A 27774-nucleotide genomic window follows, 5' to 3' on the forward strand; every position below is an offset into this window, starting at 1 on the left:
TCCTTACAGCGCATGCGCGGCGCCGTTTACGTTCGGAGGAGGAGGTCCGTGTGTTTTGCAGCGTAGCCTCAAAAGAGACGAACACTTAGCACGTCTGCTGTTACTATTATATTTCTCGTTGCACTTCGGGTTGTTTGTCGTGTTTTTAAAGTATGAACAAAGGCGATTTTACAGCAGGTCGGGGGAGAAGACCAGCGGTTCCCGATAAAGTCGACATGTCATTAGGTAAGGTCCTCAGTAGCTAGCGCTAAGGTTACCAAAATAGAGTACTTGCTAACGTTAGCTAAAGCTACTTAAAGTGGGAGGGTGACATTAGTTAGCTAAACAGATTCCGTGAGCATCCAGACGCATTTGTTTAACACTGCTCCTGTGATAAATTTAACAGATGACATCATTCGGTTGAACAAAAAAGAGCAGCAACAAAAAAGGAGACAGGCCACTGTGAACCGCCGACCAGTCAAGAAGAAAGGCCGTTTAATCCAAGGAAAAGGAGTTTCACCGCGGACCGCTGGACCGGTCCAGAGAGGTGTGCCCCCCGACGTTGTTCTGCTGATGAGTAAAACGTGTTTTTTTAATCGAACTGAGTGTGTTCGTGTGTAATGGGACTAATATTATCTCTACCAGGAGGCGGCGTACCCCAAGGAGGAGCGCCTAAATTAAGAAACAGACGGGTCCCTCCCTTACTGGGTCGACGACGGGGTCAGGGGGTTATCACAGGACTGGCAGCCAGGAGACCAGCTGCCCTGCTCAAACGAGTCGGCACACTCAACCGATCAGCAGTCAACCAGGTAATGGAAGACATACTGCTGGGCATACCCAAGCCAGTGTTAGACCGCTGATAGTAGATTCTCATGTACCTCTTCGTAGACTGCCAGCAACAGTGGTATTCATACAGATTTTATTGTGAGGTTGCAACATTATTTGAACTGAATAAATAAAAACATCTTCCGCACAGATTCCAAAGATTGTTGTCAGTATTGATAATATACAAAAGACCCAGGTTCAAAAATCCCAGAGTTATCCATTAACTCTTAGCCCTACTAATGTAGCTCTAGCCTCCTGCTGAAATGAGAGTGTTAAACATGTGAAAAACTGAAATACATAGAAAGTAAAGGAAAGAAGAGGAAAAATGTAAGAAGCAATACTAAAGATTGAACACTGAATGTTAACTCTACAGTGAAACTTTACCTATGTGATGCTGACATTGGACTGAAACTTTATCAACTTCTGCAAGTCATTCTGCACCAGCAAATTAAAACAGGCAGAGCTTGAAATACTTTTCAAAAACTTGTACATCATTATCTGTTGCCGTGGTAACCAAAGCCCCTCTTGCTCGCTGCGTGTAAAAAGCGAGCGCACCAACAGACTGTACTCCTCCTGCTTTAATGACCTGGCTCTGCCTGACCCTCTTCACACCCAGAGGCAGAGCTTTCTCCACATCCTGTCACCTGGCAACAGACATCAGCAGCCACTGTCTGATGTCCAGGAACAGCAAACTCGCTTAGTTAGCTGCCCATGCTGTCACCTGCTCCAGACAATCTCAGAAACTTTTCAGTTTTGTTTGCTGATAGTTGAGAATAGTACATTTTTGATATTCAAGACTTAAAGGACTTGATGAGAATCTTTAGCAGCTGTGATTATAACTTTGAACCACCACAGGAACTGTAATTATTTTTCTGTCTTTGTGGGCCACTGTGAAAGAGAGTGTGTGTGTGTGTGTGTGTTTTACATTCTCAACACTGTCCTTCCACTGGGGGCTTCATTTATTTTTTTCTCATTCTTATCAAAGTTAGGTTAAAATTCTAATTACTCCCAAAAGTTAAATGTCAGTTTGTATAAGAGAATAAACTTAACAAAGGAATGTCCATGCCCTTTGAGTTAACCTGTGCTTTACTAGTTTAAGATTAGAATAGATAGATACTTTATTAATCTGCACGGGAAATTCACAGTTGCAGCATCAACAAACTTAAGATAAAGGGTCGAAGGCATGCAATGAATATTGGGAATAATAATAAAAACACTGCTAATAAAAAACACAGTGAAGAAACTTCAAGTCCAGTGCAGAGTCCAGTGCAAACAGAATGCCATATTTAAGGTGCAAACAATCGGTGCCTTATTAAAGTGACTTATCTTCTCTTCCATTACTGTCAAGTTTTTAGCATAGAACCACATTACACTTGACATCAGATTCAGATTCATAGATTTGGCACATTGTATTGTCATTTTGTTCTCTTGAAATTCACATGGGGCCGTTGTGATCACAGGTTTTAATGCTGTTCCATGACGCTGTAAAACTTTTTTTTTTTTTTTTTACCTAATTCTCCAAATTAAATGTATCAGCTCCTGCTATATATTCATAGACACATTCCAGCTTTGCAAAAGTTTTGTTTTTTGTAATATCTACAGTATATTAAAGACACTCTGCTGCACCTCCCTTTTCAGAAAACAAGACAGAAGACAAGGCCCTTCATTCAATGCACTGAAGCCCAGTACAGGAAGCCAGAGGTCCAGAGGCGGCCATACAGGCAGCCTGATTCACAGAGAGGCCAGAATGCAGCATCTGTCAGGAGACCATTTCAACTGCGACGGCGGTGAGAACACCCCTTAACAACTCGTGTACAGTCCCATGGTGCACTAATGTGTAATTCTCTACTGATACATGGATAATTGGGGGAGTGGTGTGAGAACCCAAAGTCAGTCTGTTTGTTTGTTTGTTTTTGATATTTCAAACACACAAGACTCAGTTTTCAGAGGTCTAGAAAATAGTTTGCTTTGTTTGGGTATAGAAAAATAAAGATTATTATGTGTTTAACTGTATGACCCAGTGCATTGATTGCAATATTTTTTTTGTTCCATTTATGCAGACCACTGCCACCTGTCCAGCAGACTCAGAGAGAAGCACGACAGGCCACATTTCTGTTTCGCAGAGGACTCAAGGCACGTGATGTGTGGACTGCTGTTGAATATATTTGTAGATTAATGTTGAATGTTTTATGAAATTAGCTTGTGTACTTGTATGTGTCTATAAGGGTAAACACTGTAAACCCTTGAACTTATCTTTCGACTAAATCCACTGTGTTCATTCTTTGTGTCCTTTGCAGGTACAAGCCCAGGTGCAAAAGCCAAATCCTCGGTCTCCTCCAGTCAGAACTCGCCAGTGAGTACTCGAAGGCTCCAGTGTCTGTTTGTTAAAATGCTTACTTGCTTGTGTTACTCTGTCCTAAGTACGGAGGGAGAGGAAATCGCACTAAGGATGTGAATCATTATAGTGGAGGAAGACTATTGTTTGCCATTTTTGTGTCCGTGTCTCTTGTGTTCGTGTGATATGATACATCATCTGTTTGTCCACCAGGTGGCGCACATCAACAACCAGCAGTGGAATTTTGACTGTTTCAATTGACAACCCCACAGCCAGGACCCAGCCTGAGTAAGAATCACTCAACACAAACCCTGCAGAATCTTAAAAAACTGGTTTCACACATAGTTTAGGGAGTCATTTAGAAAAACCCACTTTTTTTTTATTAACAGCTATTAATAACTTACTTTCTATTACAGTAGACAGTACCACTATGATACCTTATCACTGACCGCTACAGCATCCATAACTACAAGTAAAAACTTCTCAGTGACCATTAGAACCTCTCAAAGACCCTAGAAACTCCTCAAGGACATGCAGAGCCTTCTTGATGACTAAAGCCAGCTGAAGAGCTGCTTCAATTGTCACTTAAACCTTCTAACATCTTAAAGTACCTCCAGAACCTGCCCATCACACAGTCAAACTATCCCGACAACCTCCTCAATAATCATAGCACCTTGTAAAGGATCCCTAGACCCTTCTTTAGATTCTGTAAATAATGAACTGACGTGAAGAATTAAATGCAAGTAAAACCCAACATGGAGTTTGTAAGCCTTGAGCCAGGTTTTTGCTATAATTTGCCACCTGTCCACAGGTGGGATTGATGTTGACCTTCACACCAAACATCACACACAAGACGCCTCCAGATAAAAATAAATAAATGTTTCCGTGACTTCTTCACAGGCCTCCCACTGCTTGGACCCTGCATCCCCCGGCTGCCAGCTCTGCTCCTGTCAAGTTGGAAACAGTGGAGAAGAAAATACCAAAAGGAGTGCCTCTACAGTTTGACATCAACAGCGTTGGGAAACCGGTGAGAGTGTGCTGCTTTATGCAATACTTACTTGTGTTCTCATTTCCACAGTATGGATAATAAAGCTTGTTAACATATCATCCGTGACCTTGTCTTTCCTCAGCAAACATCGATGACCTTGAACGAGCGATTCCGCATCCTGAAAGATCGTCGCACCACCACAGCGCAGAGCAGCAAAGGCAGCCGATTTGTTACCGTGGGGTAGCTGGCAAAAAGATAGTGATAAGTAATGCTCTGAGGCTCCTTTGTCCCACTCAGACCCACACAGTGATCCCCACCTTCCTAATGGATGGGATAGTGCTGACCCACTCACTGACTTTACTAACGGGAGGGAGGGCAACTTTTGGACAAATGAGTACAACGTGCACAACTGCTCAACTGTGAGAAATCAAGTGTGCAAGTGTCAATGGAGGTTTGTTTAAAATAAGTTACCATTCATTGTCCATATCATTGTATGCAGCTGTTTGTACTGTTAATGTCCTATAGTGGGAAGGAAAGAGCTTTTTTTCCCCTTTGGACTTTGAACTGTTGACACTATTACAAAGACTGTTTGAGAGTATTTCTTTTCAGAGACAACTGTTTACGTATTTGCTAGGGTGGCACATGTGTTCAGTACCTTTTTTGAGAATTGTTTTGTAATGTTTCCTCAAATAAATGAGTTTCTCTTTAAAGATTTGATATATTTGTATAGCCTCACATCAGTCTGCAGCACACTGATGCTGAATGTTTCAAATCTCCATCTTGTAATCAAACAGTGCCACCTGCCTGTGTAATATAAACCAGTCACCTCCCTGTTGATTTACAACAATGTGGTGTTACCATTTCTTCTGTGAAGCAATTCACATGTGCAGAAAGCTCCAACACAGTCTTTGCATTTGTAGCATTGTATCCTGGTGTGGATGTTTATGAATGGTAGGACGAATGCGTTCAAATTCAGTGTTCAAGAGCAATTTGAGCTTCCAGAAGTTGGTGCGTATTTTAGGTAGTTTCCTGCTGAACAGTTAAAGGTTGCAAATGTCCACAGGATTATTTTTCAATGTCTTGTATTATTAAACTGGTTTCTGGAACTTTGTTACAAAACAGACGGACATATTTTTGGAATCTGAATATTGCTTTTATTTAAATACATTAAAATTTGCAATGTAACAAAACTATTGGCATATGAAATTCAAACACCATATCAATGAACAAAACATGGCTCACTTCATTTTTCTGTGACTAGTGTCAGTAACACTAGGTTATTTTTCTCTCTGCGCCACATCATTTCCCCCATTTACACTGTTCACAGACTATCTTACAATAAGAGTGCTGAATAAAAATGAGGTAAGAAAGTGGTTTGAAGATTACAGATCATGCAGAACATGCTGAACAGCAACAAAATATTTTGTGAAGGAGGAAGTAAAAAAAAAAAAACAAAAAAAAAACAAGTACATGTGTGCATTTAAAAATAATCAATTTACACAGCTTTGCATCTTTGGTTACAAAGTAGGTTGAATGATTTCACAGCTTTTCCCCCTGGCCCCCTCAGGAAAAACAATGGAGAAAAAAAAAACTAAGTAAGGAGGGGGTTATGGCAACACTAATTCACCTTTAGAGAAACTACCAACAGAACTGAATCTTCATCATATGCCTTGTGCAGGCTCGCGTTAAGATTTGATGTCAACAGGTGAAGAGTCACCCATCAAGGCTCTTAATACTTTATACTAGACAAAAATGTACATTCATACTGGGTTATGACTTGAGCTATGAATTGGCAACTGCAGCGTAAATTTTGAGTTAGTGTTAAACGTCTGTCAGAATTTCATTTTGCCTACATTTTTGACAAGTAAATATAAAGCATTGCCCCTGGGACGTATGGCCAATCTGTTGAAACACTGTAAAAGAAAGGAGGAAACGAGTCAACGGGCTACTGTTAAACAGGTTTCATGAAATTGTTCATTTGTGAAAATAGCAGCCCTGTAATAAATAAAACACTCAACAGTAGAACTCAAAAAGACAGATGCAAGAGTTGGACTTGATGTAAAAGTAACGGCAGCAGTGTGGTGCTCCGAAAAAAGACAGACTCTCTCCCACTTCTTACTTTACAACATGAAACAAGAAGGCTAAAAATAACTCTTTACCCACTCAATTATCTCATTTAAAAAAATAATCACTTTCTCTCTCTTTTTTTTTTGACAATCACTCCTGTTTGTCCCTTATGTGAGGTCCACCCCCTCCCTATCAGCAACCCACGGTTTGAGCAGGTTTCAGGTCTGGTCGAAGGCCTGTCCTGCTCAGGCCTGGTCCAAGAAAGGACTTCCTCTCTAGAAGCTTGGACCCAGCAGTCAACCCAAGATGAAAAGAAGATAAAAGAAAAACACCTCGACCTTCCCTGATACTCTGCCTCTACACACACTCTCTCTCTGTCTAAGTCTTTCTGTCTGTCTCTCGATGATTGCATTAACACTGGAAAGGCCCACAGTACAGATGCACACACACTTACATTCCAACACCAAAGTCACACTTTCTAACTCGCCCTCACACACACACACATACACACAAGCACTGTACTTTGTGGTCAAGCTGGTGGCTAAGAAGACAAAGTTTTTTCTTCTTCTTTTTAATTTCACATACACCAAACTGTAATAAGTTGTAGAGAAGATGCTCTTTTTTTTTCCTGCCCCATGCGATTCAGAGTAGATGCACTTCAAGCGGAGGTGACGTTGGGTTGCAGTTGTTGTTGGCCAGGGTCAAGCTGAGGCTGAGTCTGGAGCTGCTGGGGTTTGGGGTGGTGCTGGAGCTGGAGGTGTGACTGCAGCTGAGGCTGAGGCTGAGGCTGAACTTGAAGCGGAGGCTGGGCCTGCTGCTGTTGCTGAGGCTGGCTGAGTCCCTGCTGGGGAGGCGTGGCGCTGGAGCTGGCGGCTGACTGGGTGGACAGCTGAGACAGCTGCTCGCTGTTGGCCAGAGATTTCAACACGGCGTTCTCCCTCTCCAGCACAGAGTTCCTCTCGTACAACTCCTTGATCTGCTCTTTTAAGACCTCCACCTCTTCACGCACTGCATACATCAGATGGCTTTTCACCAGGTCCTGAGGGAGAGGAGAGCGTGGCATGAAATGTGTTACTGGGCCAACAACATGTTGGACCTGACCGACAGCTGACCAGTCAAACAGAGGCTGATTTATCAAGTTCTAACATGGAGCAGACAAGGACACCAGAGGGAAGCTCAAGGCTTAAGTTGTTCATGTATTGATTCTAGTTGTGTATTCAGTGTATGTTTGTGCATAAAGGCAAAGACAAACCGTCTTTGACACAGTAAAGACAGACATGAGAGCTGAAGGTAGGAACTATTTTTAAGAATAAAAGAAGGAGAAAGCCCTAAACCCAAATGACTTAACACAGCAACATAATACAGTATATATGTGTAGGATACATTCTCAGATATTGCTCTTTGCATGTAACTGAATACCTATTTCATACATTTCTAATTAAAAAGTGAAACTAAATTTTAGTAAGAAAATGTATCAGTGGTTGATATATTACTCACCATAGCCTGTTCAATTTTATTATCAATGGCAACAACATTGGTTCCAGAGGCACTGTAAAAAAAAAAAAAAAAAAAAAGAAGAAAAACAGACATTTAAAGTCATGTCAGAATTAATTGCATCATTTTCAGGATTTGTCTTCAGGATTCAAAAAACCTCCTAAGGAAGATTTTTCTGCTCAAAGCCCCTTTTCTCCTGCTTCCTAACGTTATCCGCAACAGAAGTATAATTGCTGGTAAATATGAAAATGACCAGCAAACTAAATGAATGTGACTGGGGGAAAACATATGAGATATTGTTGTTCAATTAATCAACCCAATGGCCTTCAGCTCAACACAGGAATGTAGGACATATCATATAAAACGACTTGTCACCACACATGGTCATACTATGGATTATAACTCCAATCTAGGTCAGTACACTGAGTTTACAGGAGAAAAGACAAGAGGCTTGGCTGCAGGCAACACAACAGGTCCAAATAATGCACTATTTTATGAAAATGCCAAATTCACTGTAGGTGTGGTAATGTCTCCAATGACTGCATGAAACACGCATGTGAAGCACTGGGGTCAACACATATTATCCGTCCATTTACTGCTATGATGACCCCGTTTCTTTGGTCCCACTCCTTTAAATCCATCACAGAATATAGTTGAAAATACTTGTATTTCTCGCACTTCGCAGACAGGGTGACAGGTACAGGATCTGTGCACGAGAAGCGGAGCAGCGACCCACCAGCCGTTACCTGCGGCGTGTCCGGTAGGAGAGCACCGTGGTCGCGTGTCTGGTCGGGTCCCCGGGGCAGCACGGTGGTTTGAATGAAAACGTGCACGGCATGGCGCTGACCGCTGCTGAAGCTACGTCGGTCACGGCGGAAAGAAGGCCACCGGAGCACACCGGAGGAGGTTTAGTGGGGTAACAGTGACCACATTTAGAAAAATGAAACATGAACCGACGGGTGGAGAAGTCAAAGGGACTGACAGGAGGCGGAGAGACATCTGAAATTATTTCGGGCTCCGCCCGCCACGTAGTGACCGGTTACTGTAGTAACTGTACCGTATGCATCTGCATGCAGGGAGGCGGTATGGGGGCCGAGTCGTGCCAAACTTAAATTACTTCAATATAACTAATGAATCCATTCAGTAATGAGCAAATAGAAGGTGGTTAAATTTATAAAATCAATTAAGAAAAAATGATAAAGTAAACTTTTATTTAATGTACTCTTAGTTTTTTTATTCATCTTCTCTAATAAAATAACAAAGGATAATATTACAAAGGGTAATTGTGGTGGTGATGGATCAAATCAGTTCAAATAGCATGCAGCTAATCAACAGCTAATCAAGGGGCTGAGAAGCATCACTATCAAGACCAGCAGTCTATAGCCAGTAATTCATGGTGCTGATGTTTAGCAATATCATCGTTTCCCATACTAGTTTGGCACTTTAGCTTCCTAACATTAGTTAATTAGTGCATAACACTAAATATAAAGTAGTGCTGAGACTCATGCCAGTAGAGTTAGTTTTGCAGGGAGTTGTTTAAAACCAAAAGACTGAAATTTTGACCTGCTGGTGGCACTAGAGTCGAAGTCAGGTGATCACCAAAGTACCTGGAAATAAATGCTCCGGGAACAATGACTGTGTATTAAACTGTGCAATCCATCCAATTAAAGTGGAGATGTTTCACTTCCCCCGTGGTGGCACTACATGAACAGTCAATCACCACAGTCTTTAGGATTTCTGCTCTGGCAACCTTCAGCAGAAAGTTTCATGAAAATCTAGCTGTGGCTAAAACTCATAGGCAGATTAGTCGATTATTGGTAGGTTATCACATAATCTGTATTGGCATATACAGTATGTCAGTTGTTAAGTAACAGTGTTGCTATTACATAGTTTGTCTGCCAGAGAGCACTGACAAAGTTATTTTTCATCTGTAAAACATCCAGCTTGGTACATGTGTTTGTGTAAATTTAAGGTATTCTTAAAATGTTCAAAAATGTCACTGTCCATTTGTACAGAAAAAAGAATATCAGCTAATATATATTATGTGATTATTTCAACTGTAATATATTCTTTGAGGCAGATACCAATATTAATATTGGTATCTGCCTCAAAGAATCAGTCAGGCTCTAATAACAATCATAATAATAACAATCATAAATGTAGGATCATGCCTGTAATAAAGGGTGATGTGAAACCATCACTTTGTGTTCTATACATGAAGGTCAATGCCACCATGTGGCAGCAAGGTGCCTGCAGGATACACTAGGTGTACTATAGACTCCCCCTAAGGACAAGATGTTCTGTTCCTCCACACCATCCAATTTATGTGAGTGAGGCCAGCGGAAGCACTCAGTTGATGGTTATCAGTGGGCTGTACCAGAGAAGGAATGTTCCCCATACCTCTGCTGCTATGAAACACTGTCACTCACATCCCCTGTCCTACACTGCTGCCTTTGATCACCGTCAAGATGTGACAATGTCTAACATGAGCTACATGCAAGTACCTCACACAATGAACAATGCAGACGTGTTGAATAAGATACACATGGTGTCACTCAAGCTAGACATACACATACACACACACACACACACACACACACACACACACACACACACACACACACACATCTCTTCAAGAAACAAATTACAAACAAGAATGCACATTTCAGCAATCTGTAGTCACTCATTAGTTTCTCTTTCTCTCCCTCAAAGACCACATTATGTGACCCCCCACAAGTGGTTACATAACCTAAATGTAAAAAAAAAAAAAAACCTGCATCAACCTCAACTTCACCCAGTACCAAATGTGTGTTTAATTTAGCCAAGGCGTCACACACAGGCCCTCCTATAGTTCTCCTCCCTAACAGGAGTTTTCAATAGGCCTGTGCCCAGAGGAATCTCTCACTCTATAAACTACAGACGCTGAATAGAGTCTGTGGGCTACACCCTTGTTGCTTTACTAGTGGCTTCAGACAGTGTAGAGGACAAAAACATGCCTCTACTGATAACAGAATCTCAACATATAGTGCACAGCTTCATGCACATACTATATATTCAGTACAGGCCTGTTTTAATCTGGTATGACCCAGTATTCACCTACTTAGTTCTGATTATAAGACAAATTCACTCTCCTCAGAACCTCAGAGTTGTTTAATAGAAAGTAGTAACTTTGTAAAAACACTGCACATGTTTTCTACAAATGAATGCAGTTCAACTCATTTTCAGAAACATCACTTACATCATTTTTTAAAGTGACAACCATTTAGAAATGAGAAGAGTTAAAGGACCAACCAATCAAACCAGGTTTTTAAATTGCTATTTCCACATGTGGATATTTGTAGTCATTTTTCTTTTCATAACTTTTGTTGAAATTGGGCTGCTAAATAATACAAAAAAATACACAAGTAATGAAGTCGTTATAAGTGGTGTCATGACGTTTTATGTGTGAAAGTGACAGAGATGAGCCAGATGGGAAAAATTAAGAATGAGAGCAGTAGTTATGACATTATGAAAGGCAGCTGTTCTGAAGACACACATTATAAGAGGACTCACACAAGACTGTTTTTGGATTATAGAAGCAACAGACCAAAGTAGTGATTTTCTGGAAAAAAGTACACCTGAGGAGGGAAATCTGGACCCAGACCTCATGTGACAGACCTGATGGATGTTGTCCCCTTGAACTATATTACTTTTTTTTTTCCAGTTCTATTGTCATCAAAGCTTGAATATGATACTTTGTGATAGTTCTTTGTCTTAATGACTGTGAATTGCCTCACTGCCATGATGCATTTTCTCTTGAGGTTTTCCTCCAGCTGGCTTCAGTGGAGGCAATAATGAGATGGGATTAAAGAGGAGAATAAAAGGAGAGTGGAAAACTCAAATACCCACAAGTATACTGTCAGTGTCAGGACATGTGACAGGCCAGTGATAGGTTTGTAGCTATGGAAACTGTAAAACATCAATACTACCCCTCAAAGAGTCTGCGATAGATTTTCACATTGGCTGGAGCCAAGACTTAGATGGTGAGCTGTTGTTTTGCTTCCTGGAGTCAAAGTGGGTAAGATGATTTTGTTAAGTCATGATGTTTTGGGCGGCTACCCTTTACTTGTGCTGCAAATGTATTAGTTACTCTGAAGTGAGCAGGGACAACAATCAAGAAGAAGCCATATTAGGACACCATCTGGTATTCCAAGTAGAACTTCCAAGAACAACTGGCACTGGGGGGAGATTTTGGAAACCACAGCATGAGTTGAGTGAGTGTTTTGGAGCTCAATAGAGAGAGTGTGCCTGGCTCCTCACACACATGATCTTGTTTAAGCCTTGAGATCTCTAGTCCAAGTTGAGAATGAGTTCGAGCGTCTGACTTAAAAAAAAAACATGTTGAACGCATGATAAACCCACCTCCAGTGTTTTACCAGTGTTAGAGAGCAAACACTACAGTAAGTAAGGTCAAGACCTGCAGGCCTAAGGGCTGGGCTGAGATGAAACAGAATGCTGATGAGGGTTTGAACTTACTCTGCCACTGATTACGCAACCAACGCCTCTGTAAACTTCACCTTCTGCATTAACAGGACTGACATTTATAAGCTCTGGGTAGAGTTTGGCGTTTCCAGTACAGTGTTAACTGTAAAATAGGAATGTCAATAAAAAGTCCATTAGAGGAAGAAAGTTTACACTCGCATGGAGCATGCGCAAGTGGCGAACTGAGGGTGAATAACTCATCTGAGCATTGAATAGCTGTCATTCCTTGCCTCTGGCAGAACTGCTGGCGAATTCAAGAGCAGTAGATTTCCATTGGCGACACAGAAAGAACAGAGCTGAGTGTATTTATCTCGACCTGAGACACGATGAAACAAGTTCAGAGCTTAAGACGGAGGGCCCGATCATATGCCCAAGGACAACAGGTGCACAAGTCAGTCTTACAGAGACACTTGTGATGTATGAATGCCTCTAAATTTAAAGTGTGAACTTTGGTCTTTATTAATTTAGACCATATTTTTCTTTCTGGGCATGTGGCTGTGTACTGCAGAGGTACAGTAAAATCATCATCATCAGCCACAGGGTGGCTGTTTCACACTCAGATAATCATACATGCACTTTCATTTTAACTAAGACCTGGCAACATCCACTGTCAATGTTACATTTACACAGCTGTGCATGTAGAAAGGCACAGGCAGTTACCCAGCAGAGAATAAAATAAGGAAGTGCTAAAATTAGAACTGAGCAAGCATCAAACCTCTGTGTGAATGACATGGCTCCAGTCTGATTCTGAGGGAGCAGTATGAGGCAGTCTAAAGATTTTATTCTTAAAATTGACATTGTTTGCATCCGTGCAAACAACATATGAAAATCTACAGTGAAGAACTTAATGTGACTGTGGTCAAACCAAGTATGACGGAAAAGATAATGGACAAAATGTGATCCAAAGCAAAAATGAACACACAAAAAGCTGAGGCCTAGGATTTTTAATGCTGTCTGTCGCTGACTGACACACAATGATAGTCTGTGAGCATCCTGTTTGTTTTATGTAGTCTACGTTTTGAATGTTTAAAGAGTTCTATTTTGGAGATTTAAAAGTTATTATCAGCCTGTGGATCAATTTCTGTAGCACTGTGTTGAAATTTTGGGGAATATGCTTATTCATGTTCTTACCAACAGTTAGATGAGAAGCTTGATGACACTCAAGCCTGTATGCTAAGTTTGCAACAGCAGTTGGCTAACTTGGCTTAGCTCAAAGACTGGAAAGAGGTGGAACCAGCTAGCCTGGCTCTGTCTAAAGATGACACAGTTCACATTCCAGCACCTCTATAGCTCACTAATTATCTCTTAATCTCTTTTTTGTTTAATCTGTATATAAACTTTGGAGTTCAACCAAAGTTTACATACTGCATGATTTTCTAATTTAGAAAAAAAAAACATGAAGCCGAGATTGACGAGGAGGAAAGAAAAAAAGGAGAAACAGAGGAGGATGACGAACTACCAAAGATCCTCTGCCAGGAACATGTGCCAAGCGAGCCACGAGGATGTCCAAATGGGGGACTTTTATTTTGACGACGCAGTCCTCTGCAAGATAGTGACATAGTTCTTTGAGGCAGTTAGTGAGGCTTAGTGTAAGTTACACTAGAGTCAAATAACTTAGGGAGGTATAGATGAGACAGAAATATTTTTCCATCATCAGCAAGTAAATGCAAGTTTTCTTCACATACATACCTTACTATACATGTAATTTTCTCAGTACTAAAGGAGGCATATATAGCTGACCCTCTTGGAGGGGTCTCATCAGGAACATAATTCCATGTAGGGTCTTACAAACAACCATATGACGGTACAAAGGAACTGTAGGAAATGTAATGTCAGTGTCCTCTTTTGTTAAAATGTCACGTATATTTAAGCAAATTTTCACTTTCACAACCATCTCTACGACATCATCTGGTTGCCTCGGACACAATCCCAAATAAACCTGAATAAAACAGACTTATTAAAGGGTCAATACCAAAGGCCATTGCCAAGATCTACCAAACAGTCTTAAACAAAACCCTGATTATCTTTGCTCCCATGGAAACAAAAGCAGCCCTTGGCAGAGTATCCACAACAGCTCCACTGAAAAAAAAGAAAGAAGTGAAGCATGGGACCCATATCAGCACTGTTAGTGCCATCTTACTATATTGGTGCCATCTGTTAAGAGTGGAATTGGGTGAATGGAGATTACAAACACTGACTAGCTAATAAAAGTAAAACATATTGTGTCTTGAAGTAATTATACTACATCTCAGTTGAGATAATGCTATCACAGTGTTGATTTACCTGTTAGCTGCGGAGGCGGCAAATGGACTGAAATTATTGTGTGTGTTAAGTGAGTGTGTGTGTGTGTGCGCCTAGTTGTCAGTGACTGGTGATGGTGTGTCAGCTGTATATTTCTCTAAAAACAGTTTCATTTCCTGTCACTCAGATATGGTTTTGTGTGCTTCCCTTTTCATTTTTGTAAAAGGCATTATAAATATGCTCAGCGCTTTTCAAGGCACTCGCTCATTATACAGCGACAAGTGAGAGTTTTTGTATGTCAAGAAGTGTCTGCATGAGTCCACATACTGCAGTCTTTTATCAATGTAATAATTACATGATAGCTTTGAAATTGGTAACTTCTTTGACTAAAAGATGTCTGACAGGCCTCTAAATAATTTTAGATGAAAAGTACCAAGATAACTTCTGTTGTGATTTGGCACTATACAAATAAAACTGACTTGACTTAGCCCTGCATTAACAGGTAGCATGCACACACTCCTCAGCCTCTTTGATCCACCTGAAAGCTGTAAGCAACGAGTTGAGGATGTCACAAGTTTCATTTTTAATAACAGTATTATTTTCATAGTTTTGGTAACATGAGCAGTCACTCATTACTTTAAGTAAAATTACACATAAGTGATAAAATTGGTAAAAGGTGTGTGTGTTTTGTCTGTGTGTTGTCTGTTGGACTGCTTCAGCTTTGATCATGTCCTCTGCACTTTTTAAAGTTCAACTTTAAGTTTTTACTATGCAAAACGCAGCTGAGATGGGCATTTTGGATATATTAGTTTTCATTAAGAGCAATGGAGACAGATTTAAATGTCCACTGAGGGTTTTGTTCCACAGGAAAACTGAAAACATCAGATCTGTGTGGAGACTAAAACCTTAACACATGATACAAACATGATGTCATATTTCCATCATGTTTTCTACATAGTTTTTCACCATTTAAGGTTTGACTGGTGTGTATTTAATTTCGTCATCGGCGGCAGTTTAATGGCACTGAATGAAGAATTAACTCCACCGGCTGTTTATCTCAACGGACCAACACCTATTATTTTCACAACAGCAGTGGATGGAAATGCATATTAATTAGCTAATATCAGTCGATATGTCAACCTGAGACTTATTGGACTAGCTCTGTTTATATCACTGTAAACTTAATATCTTTGGTTTTAGACTGTTGGTCGAATAAAACAAGACTTCACCAGGAAACTGTGGTGGACATTTTTCAAAATTTCCTGACATCTTAAACTAACTTGACTTATCTTCATCCCTCAGAGATGTTTTTGTGGAGAGGGATGTCTTGACTACCTTGCTTGGCTTGCCGTCACCATGACACGGCCCCAAATAAACAGCAGACAATGGATGGATGATTGATTAATTTAGAAAATATTTATCAGATTGAAGATAATTGCATTGCTGCAGCCCGAATTGGGTTAAACTTGTTTAAAATTTGTTTAACTTTCTTTGTTCAATTGTTTGTCTCTGCACTGCAACATCTCAGCAATGAAGCCAATGCATAGGACATTAGAGTTGTGGCCAAACAAATGAAAATAACACCCAGGCAGTAAACAAGAATTTTGAAGTGACGTAGATTTTATATGGCATTATATATTGTTACAGAAGGAGCGTGTCCAAGAAAGCACCAGAGAGAAAAGTTGAGAGAAAACAGGAGAGAGAGGGAGAGGGAGAGAGAGAGGGAGAGGGAGAGAGAGAGAGAGAGGGAGAGAGAGAGAGAGAGAGAGAGAGAGAGAGAGAGAGAGAGAGAGAGAGAGAGAGAGAGAGAGAGAGATGTTGTTGAGAGGTCTATTGGCCAATCCTGTGCTTGATGCCAGGCTTTGTTTCCAAACTCAATCCATGCACGTGGGGAAAGCAAAACTCATTGCTACTGAACACGGCACACATGTTGTTACACTCTCGCAGGCCTGTCCAGTCCAAACCAGTATAGTACGGTACCTATCACTGTGGGCCTTTGAGTCCCTTAATCTGCTGCCAGACTGGAAGGCCTTGTAGAAAGCCTTGGAGGGGTTCCTGTGTCACATTCAGGGAATAAGAGAAGAAGACAGAGATAGGGAAGAGTTGAAAACAGTGAAGGCAGACTAAAGTCGTAGATATTTGTCCTTGCGCAACTTCGTTCTACCTCAGAAAACTCTTTCACTCGTATTGCGTGGTTAACTTGGCAGGAGAAAAGGCTCTTAGCTTTCACTAAAACATATGGGACATTCAAACAGAGCAGAGCAAAAAGGGGCTGGGGAAAGGGAGTCTTAACCTAAACACAGGAATGTATGTTCAAAGGTGGGGACAGCTTCATAAACTTTAAGGGTCTCCCTTGTGCCATTCTCCTACAGTACACTGGCCATCTTATCACTCTAATGTTTTCCTCACAGTTAAAAAATGAGAATCCTCTTTAGTTGTAACTGTGTTGAGAAGCTGAAATTTGTTAACTTTTTTCAGTCCAAATACCATCACACTGGAATTCAACAGTACCACCTATATTCCTGGTGATTAGCTACAAGTACACAGTGTTCTATGCCAGGGGATGTATGTCGGGAAGGGGAGAGGAAATCCCCACTCTGACCTCTACACACACTCACACATGCACACACACTCACACTTTCATTTCATCTACTCCCAGCTCGTGCCTTTCAAAATTAACTGCTTCTCTCCTACATTCACACAAATGTAAATGCACACTGACATGAGCATATGTACACAGAGGACCAAGCGAGCGCAGGCAAGAGTTATATACATGCACGCACATAGCACAGGGGAATGAAGAGTTGTTTTATAGCATGTGTGTGAATATTATAGCAGCCAAGGCTCTTTTCCTAGAAATCTCTGGCACAAACTCCCTTTGTCACATTACCTCACGACTAAACACTCTCCCAAACCTCCTCCCCTGCCTCCTGCTTAATTTTACTTTGCGGGCAATGGCGCAAGAAAAACCTCCATGCACAGGTGGCAAGCGCACACCTCCACAGAAAACCTCTCTTTCTCGCCAAGGCTAGAACTCAGAGCTCTGTGCGAGCGAGACGTCGGGCTGAAATTATCGAGGTCAGATGACCAGCAGCCTCTACATGAATGAGGTAAGAACTGGAGGAGTCATCATCCCCTGTTTTCAAGTAGCAAACACTCAACTCTCAATGGCTCTCTTTGTAAGTCTAAAATGTAACATGTCAATATCCATTTATGAAAGCGCCTCTTTGTAGATCAACTAGTCAGTGTGTTCGGCAGCGGTGAAAAGTCCCGTCTCCCCCATAAACCCCAGAGCATGGAGCATTAGGAGGACAGAGAGAGGGAACACATGAGCTAGCAGATGTGTACACATGAGACAAACCCTTTTTCTTTTTCTAAACCTCTCTTTCAAAGCACATAAGCTAACCTGACACAGAAACCTTGGCTGCACATGCTCAGGTTTTGCCTAGTGTTGCCCTAAAGCAAATGTATGACCATTGCAGCAGATAATAATAGCCTTTTGGTGCATTCTTGCTGGTTGCGGCCAGAAATCTAGCTGCAGCATGACACACGGTTTTTACCTTTAGTGTGCATGTGCTGCAAACCAGTGTAAGGAGTTCAGTTTCACGGTGTTGAACCTCATTAAGCACATGAAAACCCACAGTAGCCTTAAGTTATCAAGGGAGGTGGGGGGGTGGGGGTGAGGAGGTCAGAGGAAGTGCAAGACAAGAAAAGGGAGCTAACAACAAGTACACAGAAAACAAAGAGGTGTCAACATAAATTTTTACTTCTGCATCAAGGTGTTGTGGAGGCGTCATGCAGAGGCTCCAGAGGAGGTCTCACCAAAGCTGACACTTTGAAACTATGCAAGTGACATGTTTACCATTTGAGAACCACAAGTATTGTGACCGGTTGACTTTGGCTGCTCATGTTTTCTGCTATTTCCAGTAGTTGACGGTGAGCTTGCAAAGCCATTTCCAATGCAAACCCCTGTCATTCCACTGTGTATTAATGAGTTGGGGCCGGTGGTTCAGGGAGGAGGGGTGGGGGATCACTAACAAAGTGGGGGTGGCAGCAGATGGACAGGTGGAGTAATTAGGTGTCTAGGGGTGAGCAGAGGAAAGAGGGAGAGGCTAAAAGAGGGTGCTGACAACTCTTGCTGTTGGGGCTTGTGAGGCTTCAGGTTCTCAGTACCATCCATCTGCCACTGAGCAGAAGTAGGTCAAAACTATTTAGATTTCAGCTGCCCTGTGGGAGTTTCTTTCAGGAGGTTATGGGTTGTAGGCTAGGGAGATGGGAGCACAGGGAGTACCTAGAGCTACTGGATGATTACAGCATGGCCACGGGAGCATACTAACATAGAAGGAACCCAGACTCTTTACCCTATGACGACCACAGGAACCTGGTTCAACTTTCTGATCCTGGGCCATTGTTCCCCACGAAGCCCCTTCTTTCAGGATATTTACAGGGTACTTCTGAGAACTATCAGGGTGGAAACTAGCTAACACAAGCTGCTTTATTGTGTACAGAAGACATTCAGGCTATAAGCAAGCACTGTTTGTTCTACCAAAATATAAAGAAATATTTTTTTAAACTGAAACAACAGTTATGCATCCAACTTCCCCAAACTAAGAAACTAGAGCGATAGTGATAGAAACTGGGAGAACAAGACAGGAATTGAGAGCAACTAAAGTGAAACTTACTTCTTTTACCAATTCTTTTATTGCCATAATGTATTAAAGAGGAACTCCACAAATGAAAATGTCTGTTTACGGTTTTGGGTAACACTGCTACATATGTAAAAGTTGTATAAAGCCTTTTGTTGCTTCAGAGGGAGCTGCGTGAAGCATCTGTTGGATCTGAAGACCACAAGTCTGAAAATGACAAATCTGGGGGTGTGGAGTTTGGAAGAAGTGAGGTTACCAGACCTCTGTAGTGGGCTCCTCATTTCTGCTTGAGGCTAGAGGCTCCAGGCTGTTTTAACCACAACTAATATAATACACCTGAATCTCCAGCCTAACTGATGACTCCCAAGTTGCATTGTGGGTAATGTAGGCACCAGGTTTTGACAAGGAAGGAAAATGTGTGGAATTAAAAAAAAAAAAAAAAAGGACAATATCTCTGGTTCTGCTGTATCACCACTGTTCCTATTTTGGCTTTAATGTCCACTGTGAGTCCGATGGTGTTACAGGATTTGTCAGAGAGACGAAAAAAGTCAGCACAACCTTGTTGTTTTGGAGATGGACAGCTTGTATTTCTGCTGTTTTCCTTTCTGCTCTGCGTGCCTTCTTTGCAGCACTGATTCAAAAATCAAGGTTGTATTCCAGTTGCAAGTTGTCTTCAAGTTACTTTTACTATCAGTGATTGTTATTTGTCCAGACTGCCTAGTCTTTGCTCTACTTGAGATGCAAGGAAAAAGAGAAAACATGCTAAATGGACTTTTAGTCCCCCAGTTTAGTTCCTGGAATTATTTGGGCAAAGGCCCTACTACTCTCCAAACACGCCCAAAAACCTAATTTCTTTTTGAGGATTGTTACATGAGATTAACAAGATTTACCTTTGGGTTGTTGCAAAAATAAATGGGTAACTAACTGATCAAAGAAGACCTGCCATTTATGCTGGAATAACCTGTGTAACATTGTTTTTTAAGATTTTATAAAACAGTTAATAATTAATGAAATACAATAAATGAATTAATAGAGAGACATCCATAAATCCTCTGAAAAATTACTAGTTTGTACTCAGCTGGTAAGAAGCCAAAAATACAAAACAGCTGAAAGGTGGGTCTTGGTAATCCTTCAAGTCACACAAGTGCCACTTCCCAAAAACAAGATAACAAGGATATTCTCAGCTAGGCTTATCTACAGCACAGTACAGCACATCCCCAGTTAAACAAGCCATTAAAACCTTGGGCTGACTTGGTGACGTTCTTGCTCTTGTCAGAACAATGGAGGGCCTCCATACCTTGGGTGGAGGTGATGACTGAAGTAAAGCCTACAGACATACAGACCAGTAGCGTTACTCAAACCAGAACAATACATTTTTCTTTTTAAAATAGCTTTAGGGCTGAGAGGAGGCTGGGGTCATGGAGGATGAACAACTTGACTAGTGTACACAAAAACAGGTAAGACACACAGTGAGTGGTTAAAGAGTCCAGGGCAGGAACAGAAGATTACTTATTACACCATTGCTAAATGCAGTTACAGGTAACTGTCCTGCTGCTGCACAGATCCTTGGTCTGCTGCAGTTAAGTATCACAGCATTAATGGTGGCAGCCAGGATTAGAACTGTGTACTATTAAGGCCAAAGATGTCCAACAAAAAAAACGTGTGTACCTCTACATCTGTGTGGCATTTAGGATAAAATGTGGCCACGAAATGCCATATGATATGACCAGAGAGCCCCAGTGCGGAGCTAAGGAATATTAAATGAATAGAAGGTGGAGAGCAGAGTGAGGGATTGACTGAAAACAGGATACAGCAGTAAAGCAGAGGTCACAGAGGGGAGGGAAAGACCCCGTGGTACATATCGTCTCTCTGTGTCACTCTCCCTCACACATACACCCACACAGCTCCACCATGACTACAAATGAATAAGCTGTTAGTGTCTGTGGTGAATTTGTCCAAATGTATTGCCAAACCATGCAACTTTCCTCAGCAAGCGCCCCCCCCCCAACCCAACCCCTAACATGGATAATTGTGCACACACACATAAGCACACACTGAGTCAACCCATCCCCTTTTAAAGACACACCCCTCATCCACCCACACAGAGACAGTCTCTCAACTCACAGTGGTAGTAACTGCTCCACAACACTGCAGACCTGGACCCCCCCCCCCCCCAATCTCCTGCCTCCTAAGGGGTATGATTTTACATAAGCTCCCATTATGTGGGGACAATAAACCATACCTCCCCCAGCATGACTTCAATTGCACATAGACCACAGATGCAATACATTTATGCAAATGATCCTGCAAAATAGAAGCAACTCCCCTGTGAGTACAACAAAGACATTATGACAATCCACCAATGTTATTTTACGCCTTCAGATGTTGAAGCCATCTGGTAAACATTATGCTGAGCGAATCATATTCTAAGTATGAGAACAACATCTTCAATCTCTAGTCTATATCTGTTTTTCTTTAATTACTTGCAGGGAAAACTACAGGGTGGAGGAAGATAGGAACAAACATTAGGGCCTACCAAATAGCCAAGAGAGTTTTTCCAGGTTGTGCAACCTGTGTAAAGTCTACAAAGTCCTTAAAAAAGGAGTCAACAGTGTGCGCATGAGTGGGTGCATGCCTACAATATCTTTCTGTCTTTTGCAGATTATAGATATTAGCTACTTAAGTAGTCCTTTTGAGGAGAAAATAGAAGTGTTTTTGTTGTGTGGTGTGTAGGGCAGCAAGAGACAAAATAAACAGTGTAGTGGAAATGTAGAAATTAAGCAAGAAACCAAAAAGAAGTGTGTGTGTGTGTGTGGGGGGGTACCGAGCATAACTAAAATGCCTGCTGAAGTGAGGCACAGCAGGTTTCACTCTGTAGCTTCCTCCACCTCTTCTTAGCATACCACAGTTGCTGCTGCAGAGGAATGTCATTCAGCACCTCATCTGTACATGAACAACTGCCATGCCCCATCTGTCAGTCAATCAGTGGGGTAGTAGGTACAAAGCACCGCCTGCACTGATGCTGCACCAGTGGTTAAGAAAAAAAATCACAAAACAAAAAACAATGAAACAGTGATGATACCAGTCAGCTAATGCTCTGGGTGACTTGCAGAGGGAGTGGGCATGCCTTCTATACATTGGGGTGTGTGTTTAACCACGTCCCCAGGCCCTAAAGAGACCATACAGTAATTTATCCTAAGTTTGCATTGCAAAAGAAAAGGGACACGACGTGACAACAAGCACAGTTTGTTGACACACCCCACTGTCAGGTCTCTTATCGGCAGAATAGGGGCACAGTGGAAAGACTACTGCTCAATGTCTGATAGTGCTTGGCTGTCGTAAGAGACCCCTACACTTATCAGCCTGGGAGCTGGGTCTTCTCACAAGCAATACATAGGTACTATGAAAAAAGACAAGAACAAAAAAACAAGGCCTGAAATGGGGGCACTGTCACAGACCTAAATAATGTCTTAAATGGCACAACTGGCATTGTAAAGGGAGATATGAGGCAAAAATACTGTGTGAGGTGAATGGGACAAGTGCATAAAAAAAAACTACTGGATTTGGCCTGCTTATCAACACTGTCAACAACTATGACACAGAGATCATGGAAGCAATTAAGGTACTCAAAATCCCAATTAGTGCCTTTTGTGTCTCCTTCACTGGGTCACAACTCAGTCAAATATTTTTTTACTCCAGTGACTATAGTGAATATATGTCCATAAGTCCTCTTCGAAATCAGAAACAAAAAGATGCACCTTATAACTCCAGAACCTGCCTGCAGTTTTCTTCAGTACAAAAGTAATCCGTTGACAGTTAAGTGTGCATCAGTGGGTGCATGGCAAACAGGAACTGCCAACAACTAATTTGGAAAACTTTTAATCATGCCAGTTAACCAAAATGTATGCAAATACAGGCCACATGGCAACATTAAACTTCCTGTTTTAATCCTTCAAAGCATCATGTGAAAGTAATGATTATCTCCACGACAGAAGTAAGACAAAGTATAATAATATTAAGTTGTGCTATCAACATGCTGGTGGGATTGAGTGTCCTGATTTTGTCTGAAAAAGAGTCCACTGTGTCAGACTGCCCTAAGGTGTCAACTGACCGGATGGATGGATTTTACAGACTGTACTGTAAGCTTTAAACTTCCCTAAAGTGCTTGTGACAAACTGAAACACATCTAAATACCATTTAAGTGACTGTCCACCCACATGTGAGGAAATGCTGTGCCACTGTTCAGCAGTCTGCTTATCTAGTCTGGTCTACATTCTGGTGTATCTGTAACATTGTAAATGGAAACCACTGAGAGATTTCAGGCACTGTATCATTTCCGCTCATGAGTGCCATCTACTACGTGTGTAACAAAGAGCTAAAACTCAGGAATTGAGAGACAAAGACACTTTGTAAAGGAAGCAAATGTCATAACACCTAACTGACAGTGACAGAATAATAAGATTATGTCCCTCACATCACATGCACACATCTGTTTATCCATATTTATAGACAAAAAATAACTGACATACTTACTTAAATCTGATTTTTTTTAAATATCAGATTCAACCTCTACCCTGTTGGCTGTGGGTTACATATGTTTGCATATTTACACATTGTCTTTGCTATCCAAAGGATCATTGAGCAACATACATGTAGTATCTACAATACAAAGCTAATCTGCAGTTATTTCAGCCAGTTCTCTAAAATCCTCTGTAAACACTTTCCTGAGGGGAACCTGATGGGCCTAGGAGTGGAAACCATGATATCATAAATGTGGCAACACAAAATCAAACACTCTCCACTGTGTTTGTATTACAAAGTCTTTTCCGGAGCAGGAACTAACTTATTAAAAGGTCAGGCATGCAGCGCATTTACAGAGAGGCCAGGAGCAGCCTAGGCTAACAGAAAGCTGAGCGAACCCTACCAACGGTAGCAACTAGCTATACATCTTTGATGTTTGCAGCCATCACGTCAGATACGGTCCTGTTTGGTGGCAGCTCAAGTGGGACGATTTACATAAGATTTACAACGTATTACATAAGTCATGTGTATGTTTAACAAGTTATGCCTGTGCTGGGGAAGCCATGGGTGTTTTTCTCAAGTGTGCTACGCCCTGCTTACCTCTTTAAGGCCCTAATGAGAAACTAACAAGTATTATATTTCCGTTATGTGCACCAAATCTCTCTTCCCTCTTCTCACCCACCACCTTCCATACGTCCCTGAAACTAAGGGGGAAACCCTGTTCATGTGACAAGCCAAAGGACTGACTCTGAAACAGTCATTGTGTTAGCTATGACTTTCCACCTTCTTGTGATCACAGCAAACGGCCAAACATGTCTGCTGTAGCAAGCTTCTCCACAGTTGTACACTGAAACAGGCACTGTGTTACACTGTGTGTGTGACCGTTCAGATTGCATGTATTATGGGTAATACATACACAAAGGCATGGTGATAATGCTTAACAGGGATGAGAAATTTCTAACACTCAACATTAAGATTTAAAAACTTGTTACCTGTCCTCCTCCCCGTCGACAGGTATGTGGATTCCAAACAGGCTGTTGACAGCTGGAGTGGTGAGCTGCAGGCTCTCAGGCATTAGGGGTTTCACCAGTTCCTTCCCAGAGACAACAGGAGACTGTGCGTTGACGAGACCCTCTGACTTCCTTCCACCACCTCCACCACCCTCCACCTGTCCAAATCCAGTTGCTGGGAAGCCCTGTGCCCCCACGGCCACTTGGGTCTTGCTGTGGGGTATCTGACCTGTAGGCAAACTGGGAGCGGTCACATTTGGCATGGCTGCACTGGAGGCACTGGGCACAGCAGTGGGCACAGTGGTGGGTACACTGACGCTCACTGCAATGGCAGGCACATTTTGTACACTGGAGGATGTGGGGTGGAGGCCGTGGGGTTGGGGCTGTCCGGCAGCGGCATACTGACTTGCAGTCTGCTGCTGTAGAGTTGATCCACCAACCAGTATGGAGCCTCCGCCACCTCCCATTCCTACAGTCTGCTGCTGCAAAAGGCCTGGAGCTGCCTGTCCAGTAGGTAGAGATCCCCCTCCTGCTCCAGAAGTTTCTCCAACCTGGCCTGGCACAGAAGCCCCTCCAGAGGCTATAGGAATGACCGAAGCCGGTCCTTGTCCCACAGGCTGCATCCCAGACACTGGGAGGGGCTGGCCAGAAAGCCCTGACTGCATGGAGGCAGGCTGCTGCTGCTGATAATACTCTGTCTGGTTCTGCATCAGTCCAGATGACTGGCTGGTCAGGTGGTGGCCCATAGGAAGCTGTTGTTGCTGCTGCTGCTGATGGGGAGGGTAAGCAACAGGCTGGGCTGAGGGAGGCATGATGGGGGACTTCTGTATGTGGACAACAGATTGAGGCAAGCCATTTTGTCCAACAGGCAGACCACTGTGGGGAGCAGAGGGTTGGAGACCTCCCACCGTTGGCTGAGTTGGGACGGTTGTCGGCTTGCTGCTAGAGAAAGCACTCTGTGTGGCCGACCCACTAACACCCTGCTGACGGGCGCTGAAGTTTTGAGGGTGGGTTTGCTGCTGCTGCGGTAGTGTCTCCACTGAATGCATGCGGGACGAAGAGTGAGAGGCGTCTGCCGTGGAGCCCAAGCCTTGACCTGAGTGTGTAGCCGGGGCAACCACAGAGCCTCCTGTAAGCCCGAGCCCACTGTCTCTGTCTGCAGCAGGGTCCAGCGTTGCACTGCCATGCCTAATGCTATCTACAGTCCTACTAACAACAGAGCCCTCAAAGTCTTTCTCATAAAACTCTGTACACGTCCACCTGCCTCTTCGAAAGGGTTCTCCAGTACCATGATCGAGTTTAATGACCCTGAAGCGTGAAGTGCAACTCACCGTAGAGGTCGCAGGAGGGAGAGCTGAACTGGTCACTGCAGCAGGTTGGGATGTGTTCACTGACACACTGGCTGGCCCGGCGCTGGTTACTGGAGCAGGCTGTTGTTGCTTTGCCCCAGGCTGGGTGACGACGGGTAAACCAGTGGTAACACCGATCCCCGGAGGCTGCTGACCACCTTGAACTGAGCCCGACACTCCCACTTTCCGAAACTCCCCGACGGGATTGCTTGACAGCGCAGACAACTGACCGGCATGAGGTATGTGTGATGGTGCCATAACACTGATCGCCTCCGGCTCTCCAACATTATTCAGGGCTTCTTCTGATGAACTTCCGTCACACGCGGGCTCGTACTCAGCCCGAGACATGTCGTATATTTCCGACGACACGTCTTCAGTCCGTGACTCGTCTGGGTCGTCCAGACTCTCCGTGTCGTCGGTGGCACCTATAGCCGCCACCTGGGCCTGAGTCACACTTGTGATCTGAAAACAGCTCTTTTTCTTGGCCGGCATTTTAGACATATTGACAGCCTGATTCCAAGTCCCGTATGGCTATGTTTATCCTCCGTCAAAAAGGGACGAGCTGGTTGCAGCTTTTAAAAGCTTAGATCATATTAAACAGCACACTTGCATCTATTTTACTTAGCCTAGCTAACTGTAATCAAGATGAATCTGCGCCATCCCTCTTCCTCTCTCGGTCTCCTGTTGCGTTTCATGAGCACATAACGCAACGCCACACTTCGTGTCGTCTTGTCCAGCAATGCGGCTTTAGACACTGATACCAGCCGTCTGATCGAGGGATTGATCCGGCGCTTTCGGTCGGTCCGGACCGGCCTGCTAATATCCCGGTTGTGCAGTTGTCAAGCGGCCGTTGTCGCAGAATGTGTTGCCCAGCTGCAGGAGCTACTTTAGGCTGAGGAGGGCCCGCAGCCCTCCACTCACCGAGCTAGCTAGCAAGTCAAGCCAACTGGCTGCTGCACACTCCCCCTACGTCGGAACAAGTATGTGAGACATCTTCCCGAAAGCAGTCCTCTGTGTCCTCTCACTTCAGGAGCTTAAAGTCATTCGGTAGAGACACTTACTTTGAAGCTAACTGCGGTCGAGGGAGGAAAACGCTCTGAAAATTTACGCTTTAAAACAAACGAGAATCTTAACAGCGCCTACAGTTACCTCCCTCACTCTATCACTCTTGACAAGATGGCTATGTTGTATGCAACCGCGCTGCATCGTGGGTAGGTAGGGTGCGCAACGATGTTTACGTACGAGGCGTCTGAGAATCGCCTTTCATGCTGCCTTCAGGCCACCGTCGGAAAAATCTAAATTGCAGGTAGTCAAGATGAAGTTGGGAAAGTCAACATTTTCTAAGACTGCATGTGTCAGTCGTTTGAATCCTACATCGCTTGTAAACACGTTTTCATTCCAACCGACCTGTATATATAATCTTTATTCATACTGATAATTTAGTGTCTCTAGCTGAAACTGCACAGTTGGATTAACTTGTGTGGCGCTGGTGCAAAAAAGACCTGCCGGTATTCATGAAACAAAAAAAGACGATTAAACGATTAGTCAACAAAAATGTTTTGAAAAACAGTTTCGATGGCTGATTAATCAGTTCAATATCAATGTCAATCAAATATTTCTTTTTCCTGCTGTAGTTTAGACAAAATATGCAAATTGAAGATGTCACATTGGGAAATTTGACAGGCATTATCTGACTATTATTTTTGCTATTTTTAACATTTTAATGAATGATAAATCACTTGATCAAATATAATCAGCAGATGCTCTGATGATCAAAATAAGTGTTCACTGCAACACT

The 27774-nt window shown here is 42.6% G+C and overlaps 2 protein-coding genes across 3 annotated transcripts; one reads left to right on the forward strand and one right to left on the reverse strand.

Moving 5' to 3' along the window:
* Positions 1-19: 19 nt before the first annotated feature.
* Positions 20-5593, forward strand: LOC108883772 (UAP56-interacting factor). Its single transcript, XM_018677246.2, has 9 exons — positions 20-225; positions 386-526; positions 625-788; positions 2443-2591; positions 2865-2937; positions 3102-3157; positions 3353-3427; positions 4040-4166; positions 4270-5593. The coding sequence occupies exons 1-9, from the start codon at positions 153-155 to the stop codon at positions 4369-4371; spliced, it is 960 nt and encodes a 319-aa protein (XP_018532762.1). The 5' UTR covers positions 20-152; the 3' UTR covers positions 4372-5593.
* Positions 5259-27175, reverse strand: LOC108883770 (TSC22 domain family protein 2). 2 transcript variants are annotated; one of them, XM_018677243.2, is made up of 4 exons: positions 24610-27175; positions 16431-16505; positions 7692-7743; positions 5259-7233 (listed from the first exon to the last, which is right to left on the reverse strand). In XM_018677243.2, exons 1-4 carry the CDS (start codon positions 26475-26477, stop codon positions 6853-6855), a joined length of 2376 nt encoding a protein of 791 aa, XP_018532759.1. In that variant the 5' UTR covers positions 26478-27175; the 3' UTR covers positions 5259-6852. The 2 variants fall into 2 exon arrangements, with proteins under 2 accessions (XP_018532759.1, XP_018532760.1); XM_018677244.2 differs by lacking the exon at positions 16431-16505.
* Between the last annotated feature and the right edge of the window lie 599 nt (positions 27176-27774).

Source organism: Lates calcarifer, linkage group LG4 (assembly GCF_001640805.2).
Source record: "Lates calcarifer isolate ASB-BC8 linkage group LG4, TLL_Latcal_v3, whole genome shotgun sequence".
Lineage (NCBI taxonomy): Eukaryota > Metazoa > Chordata > Actinopteri > Centropomidae > Lates > Lates calcarifer.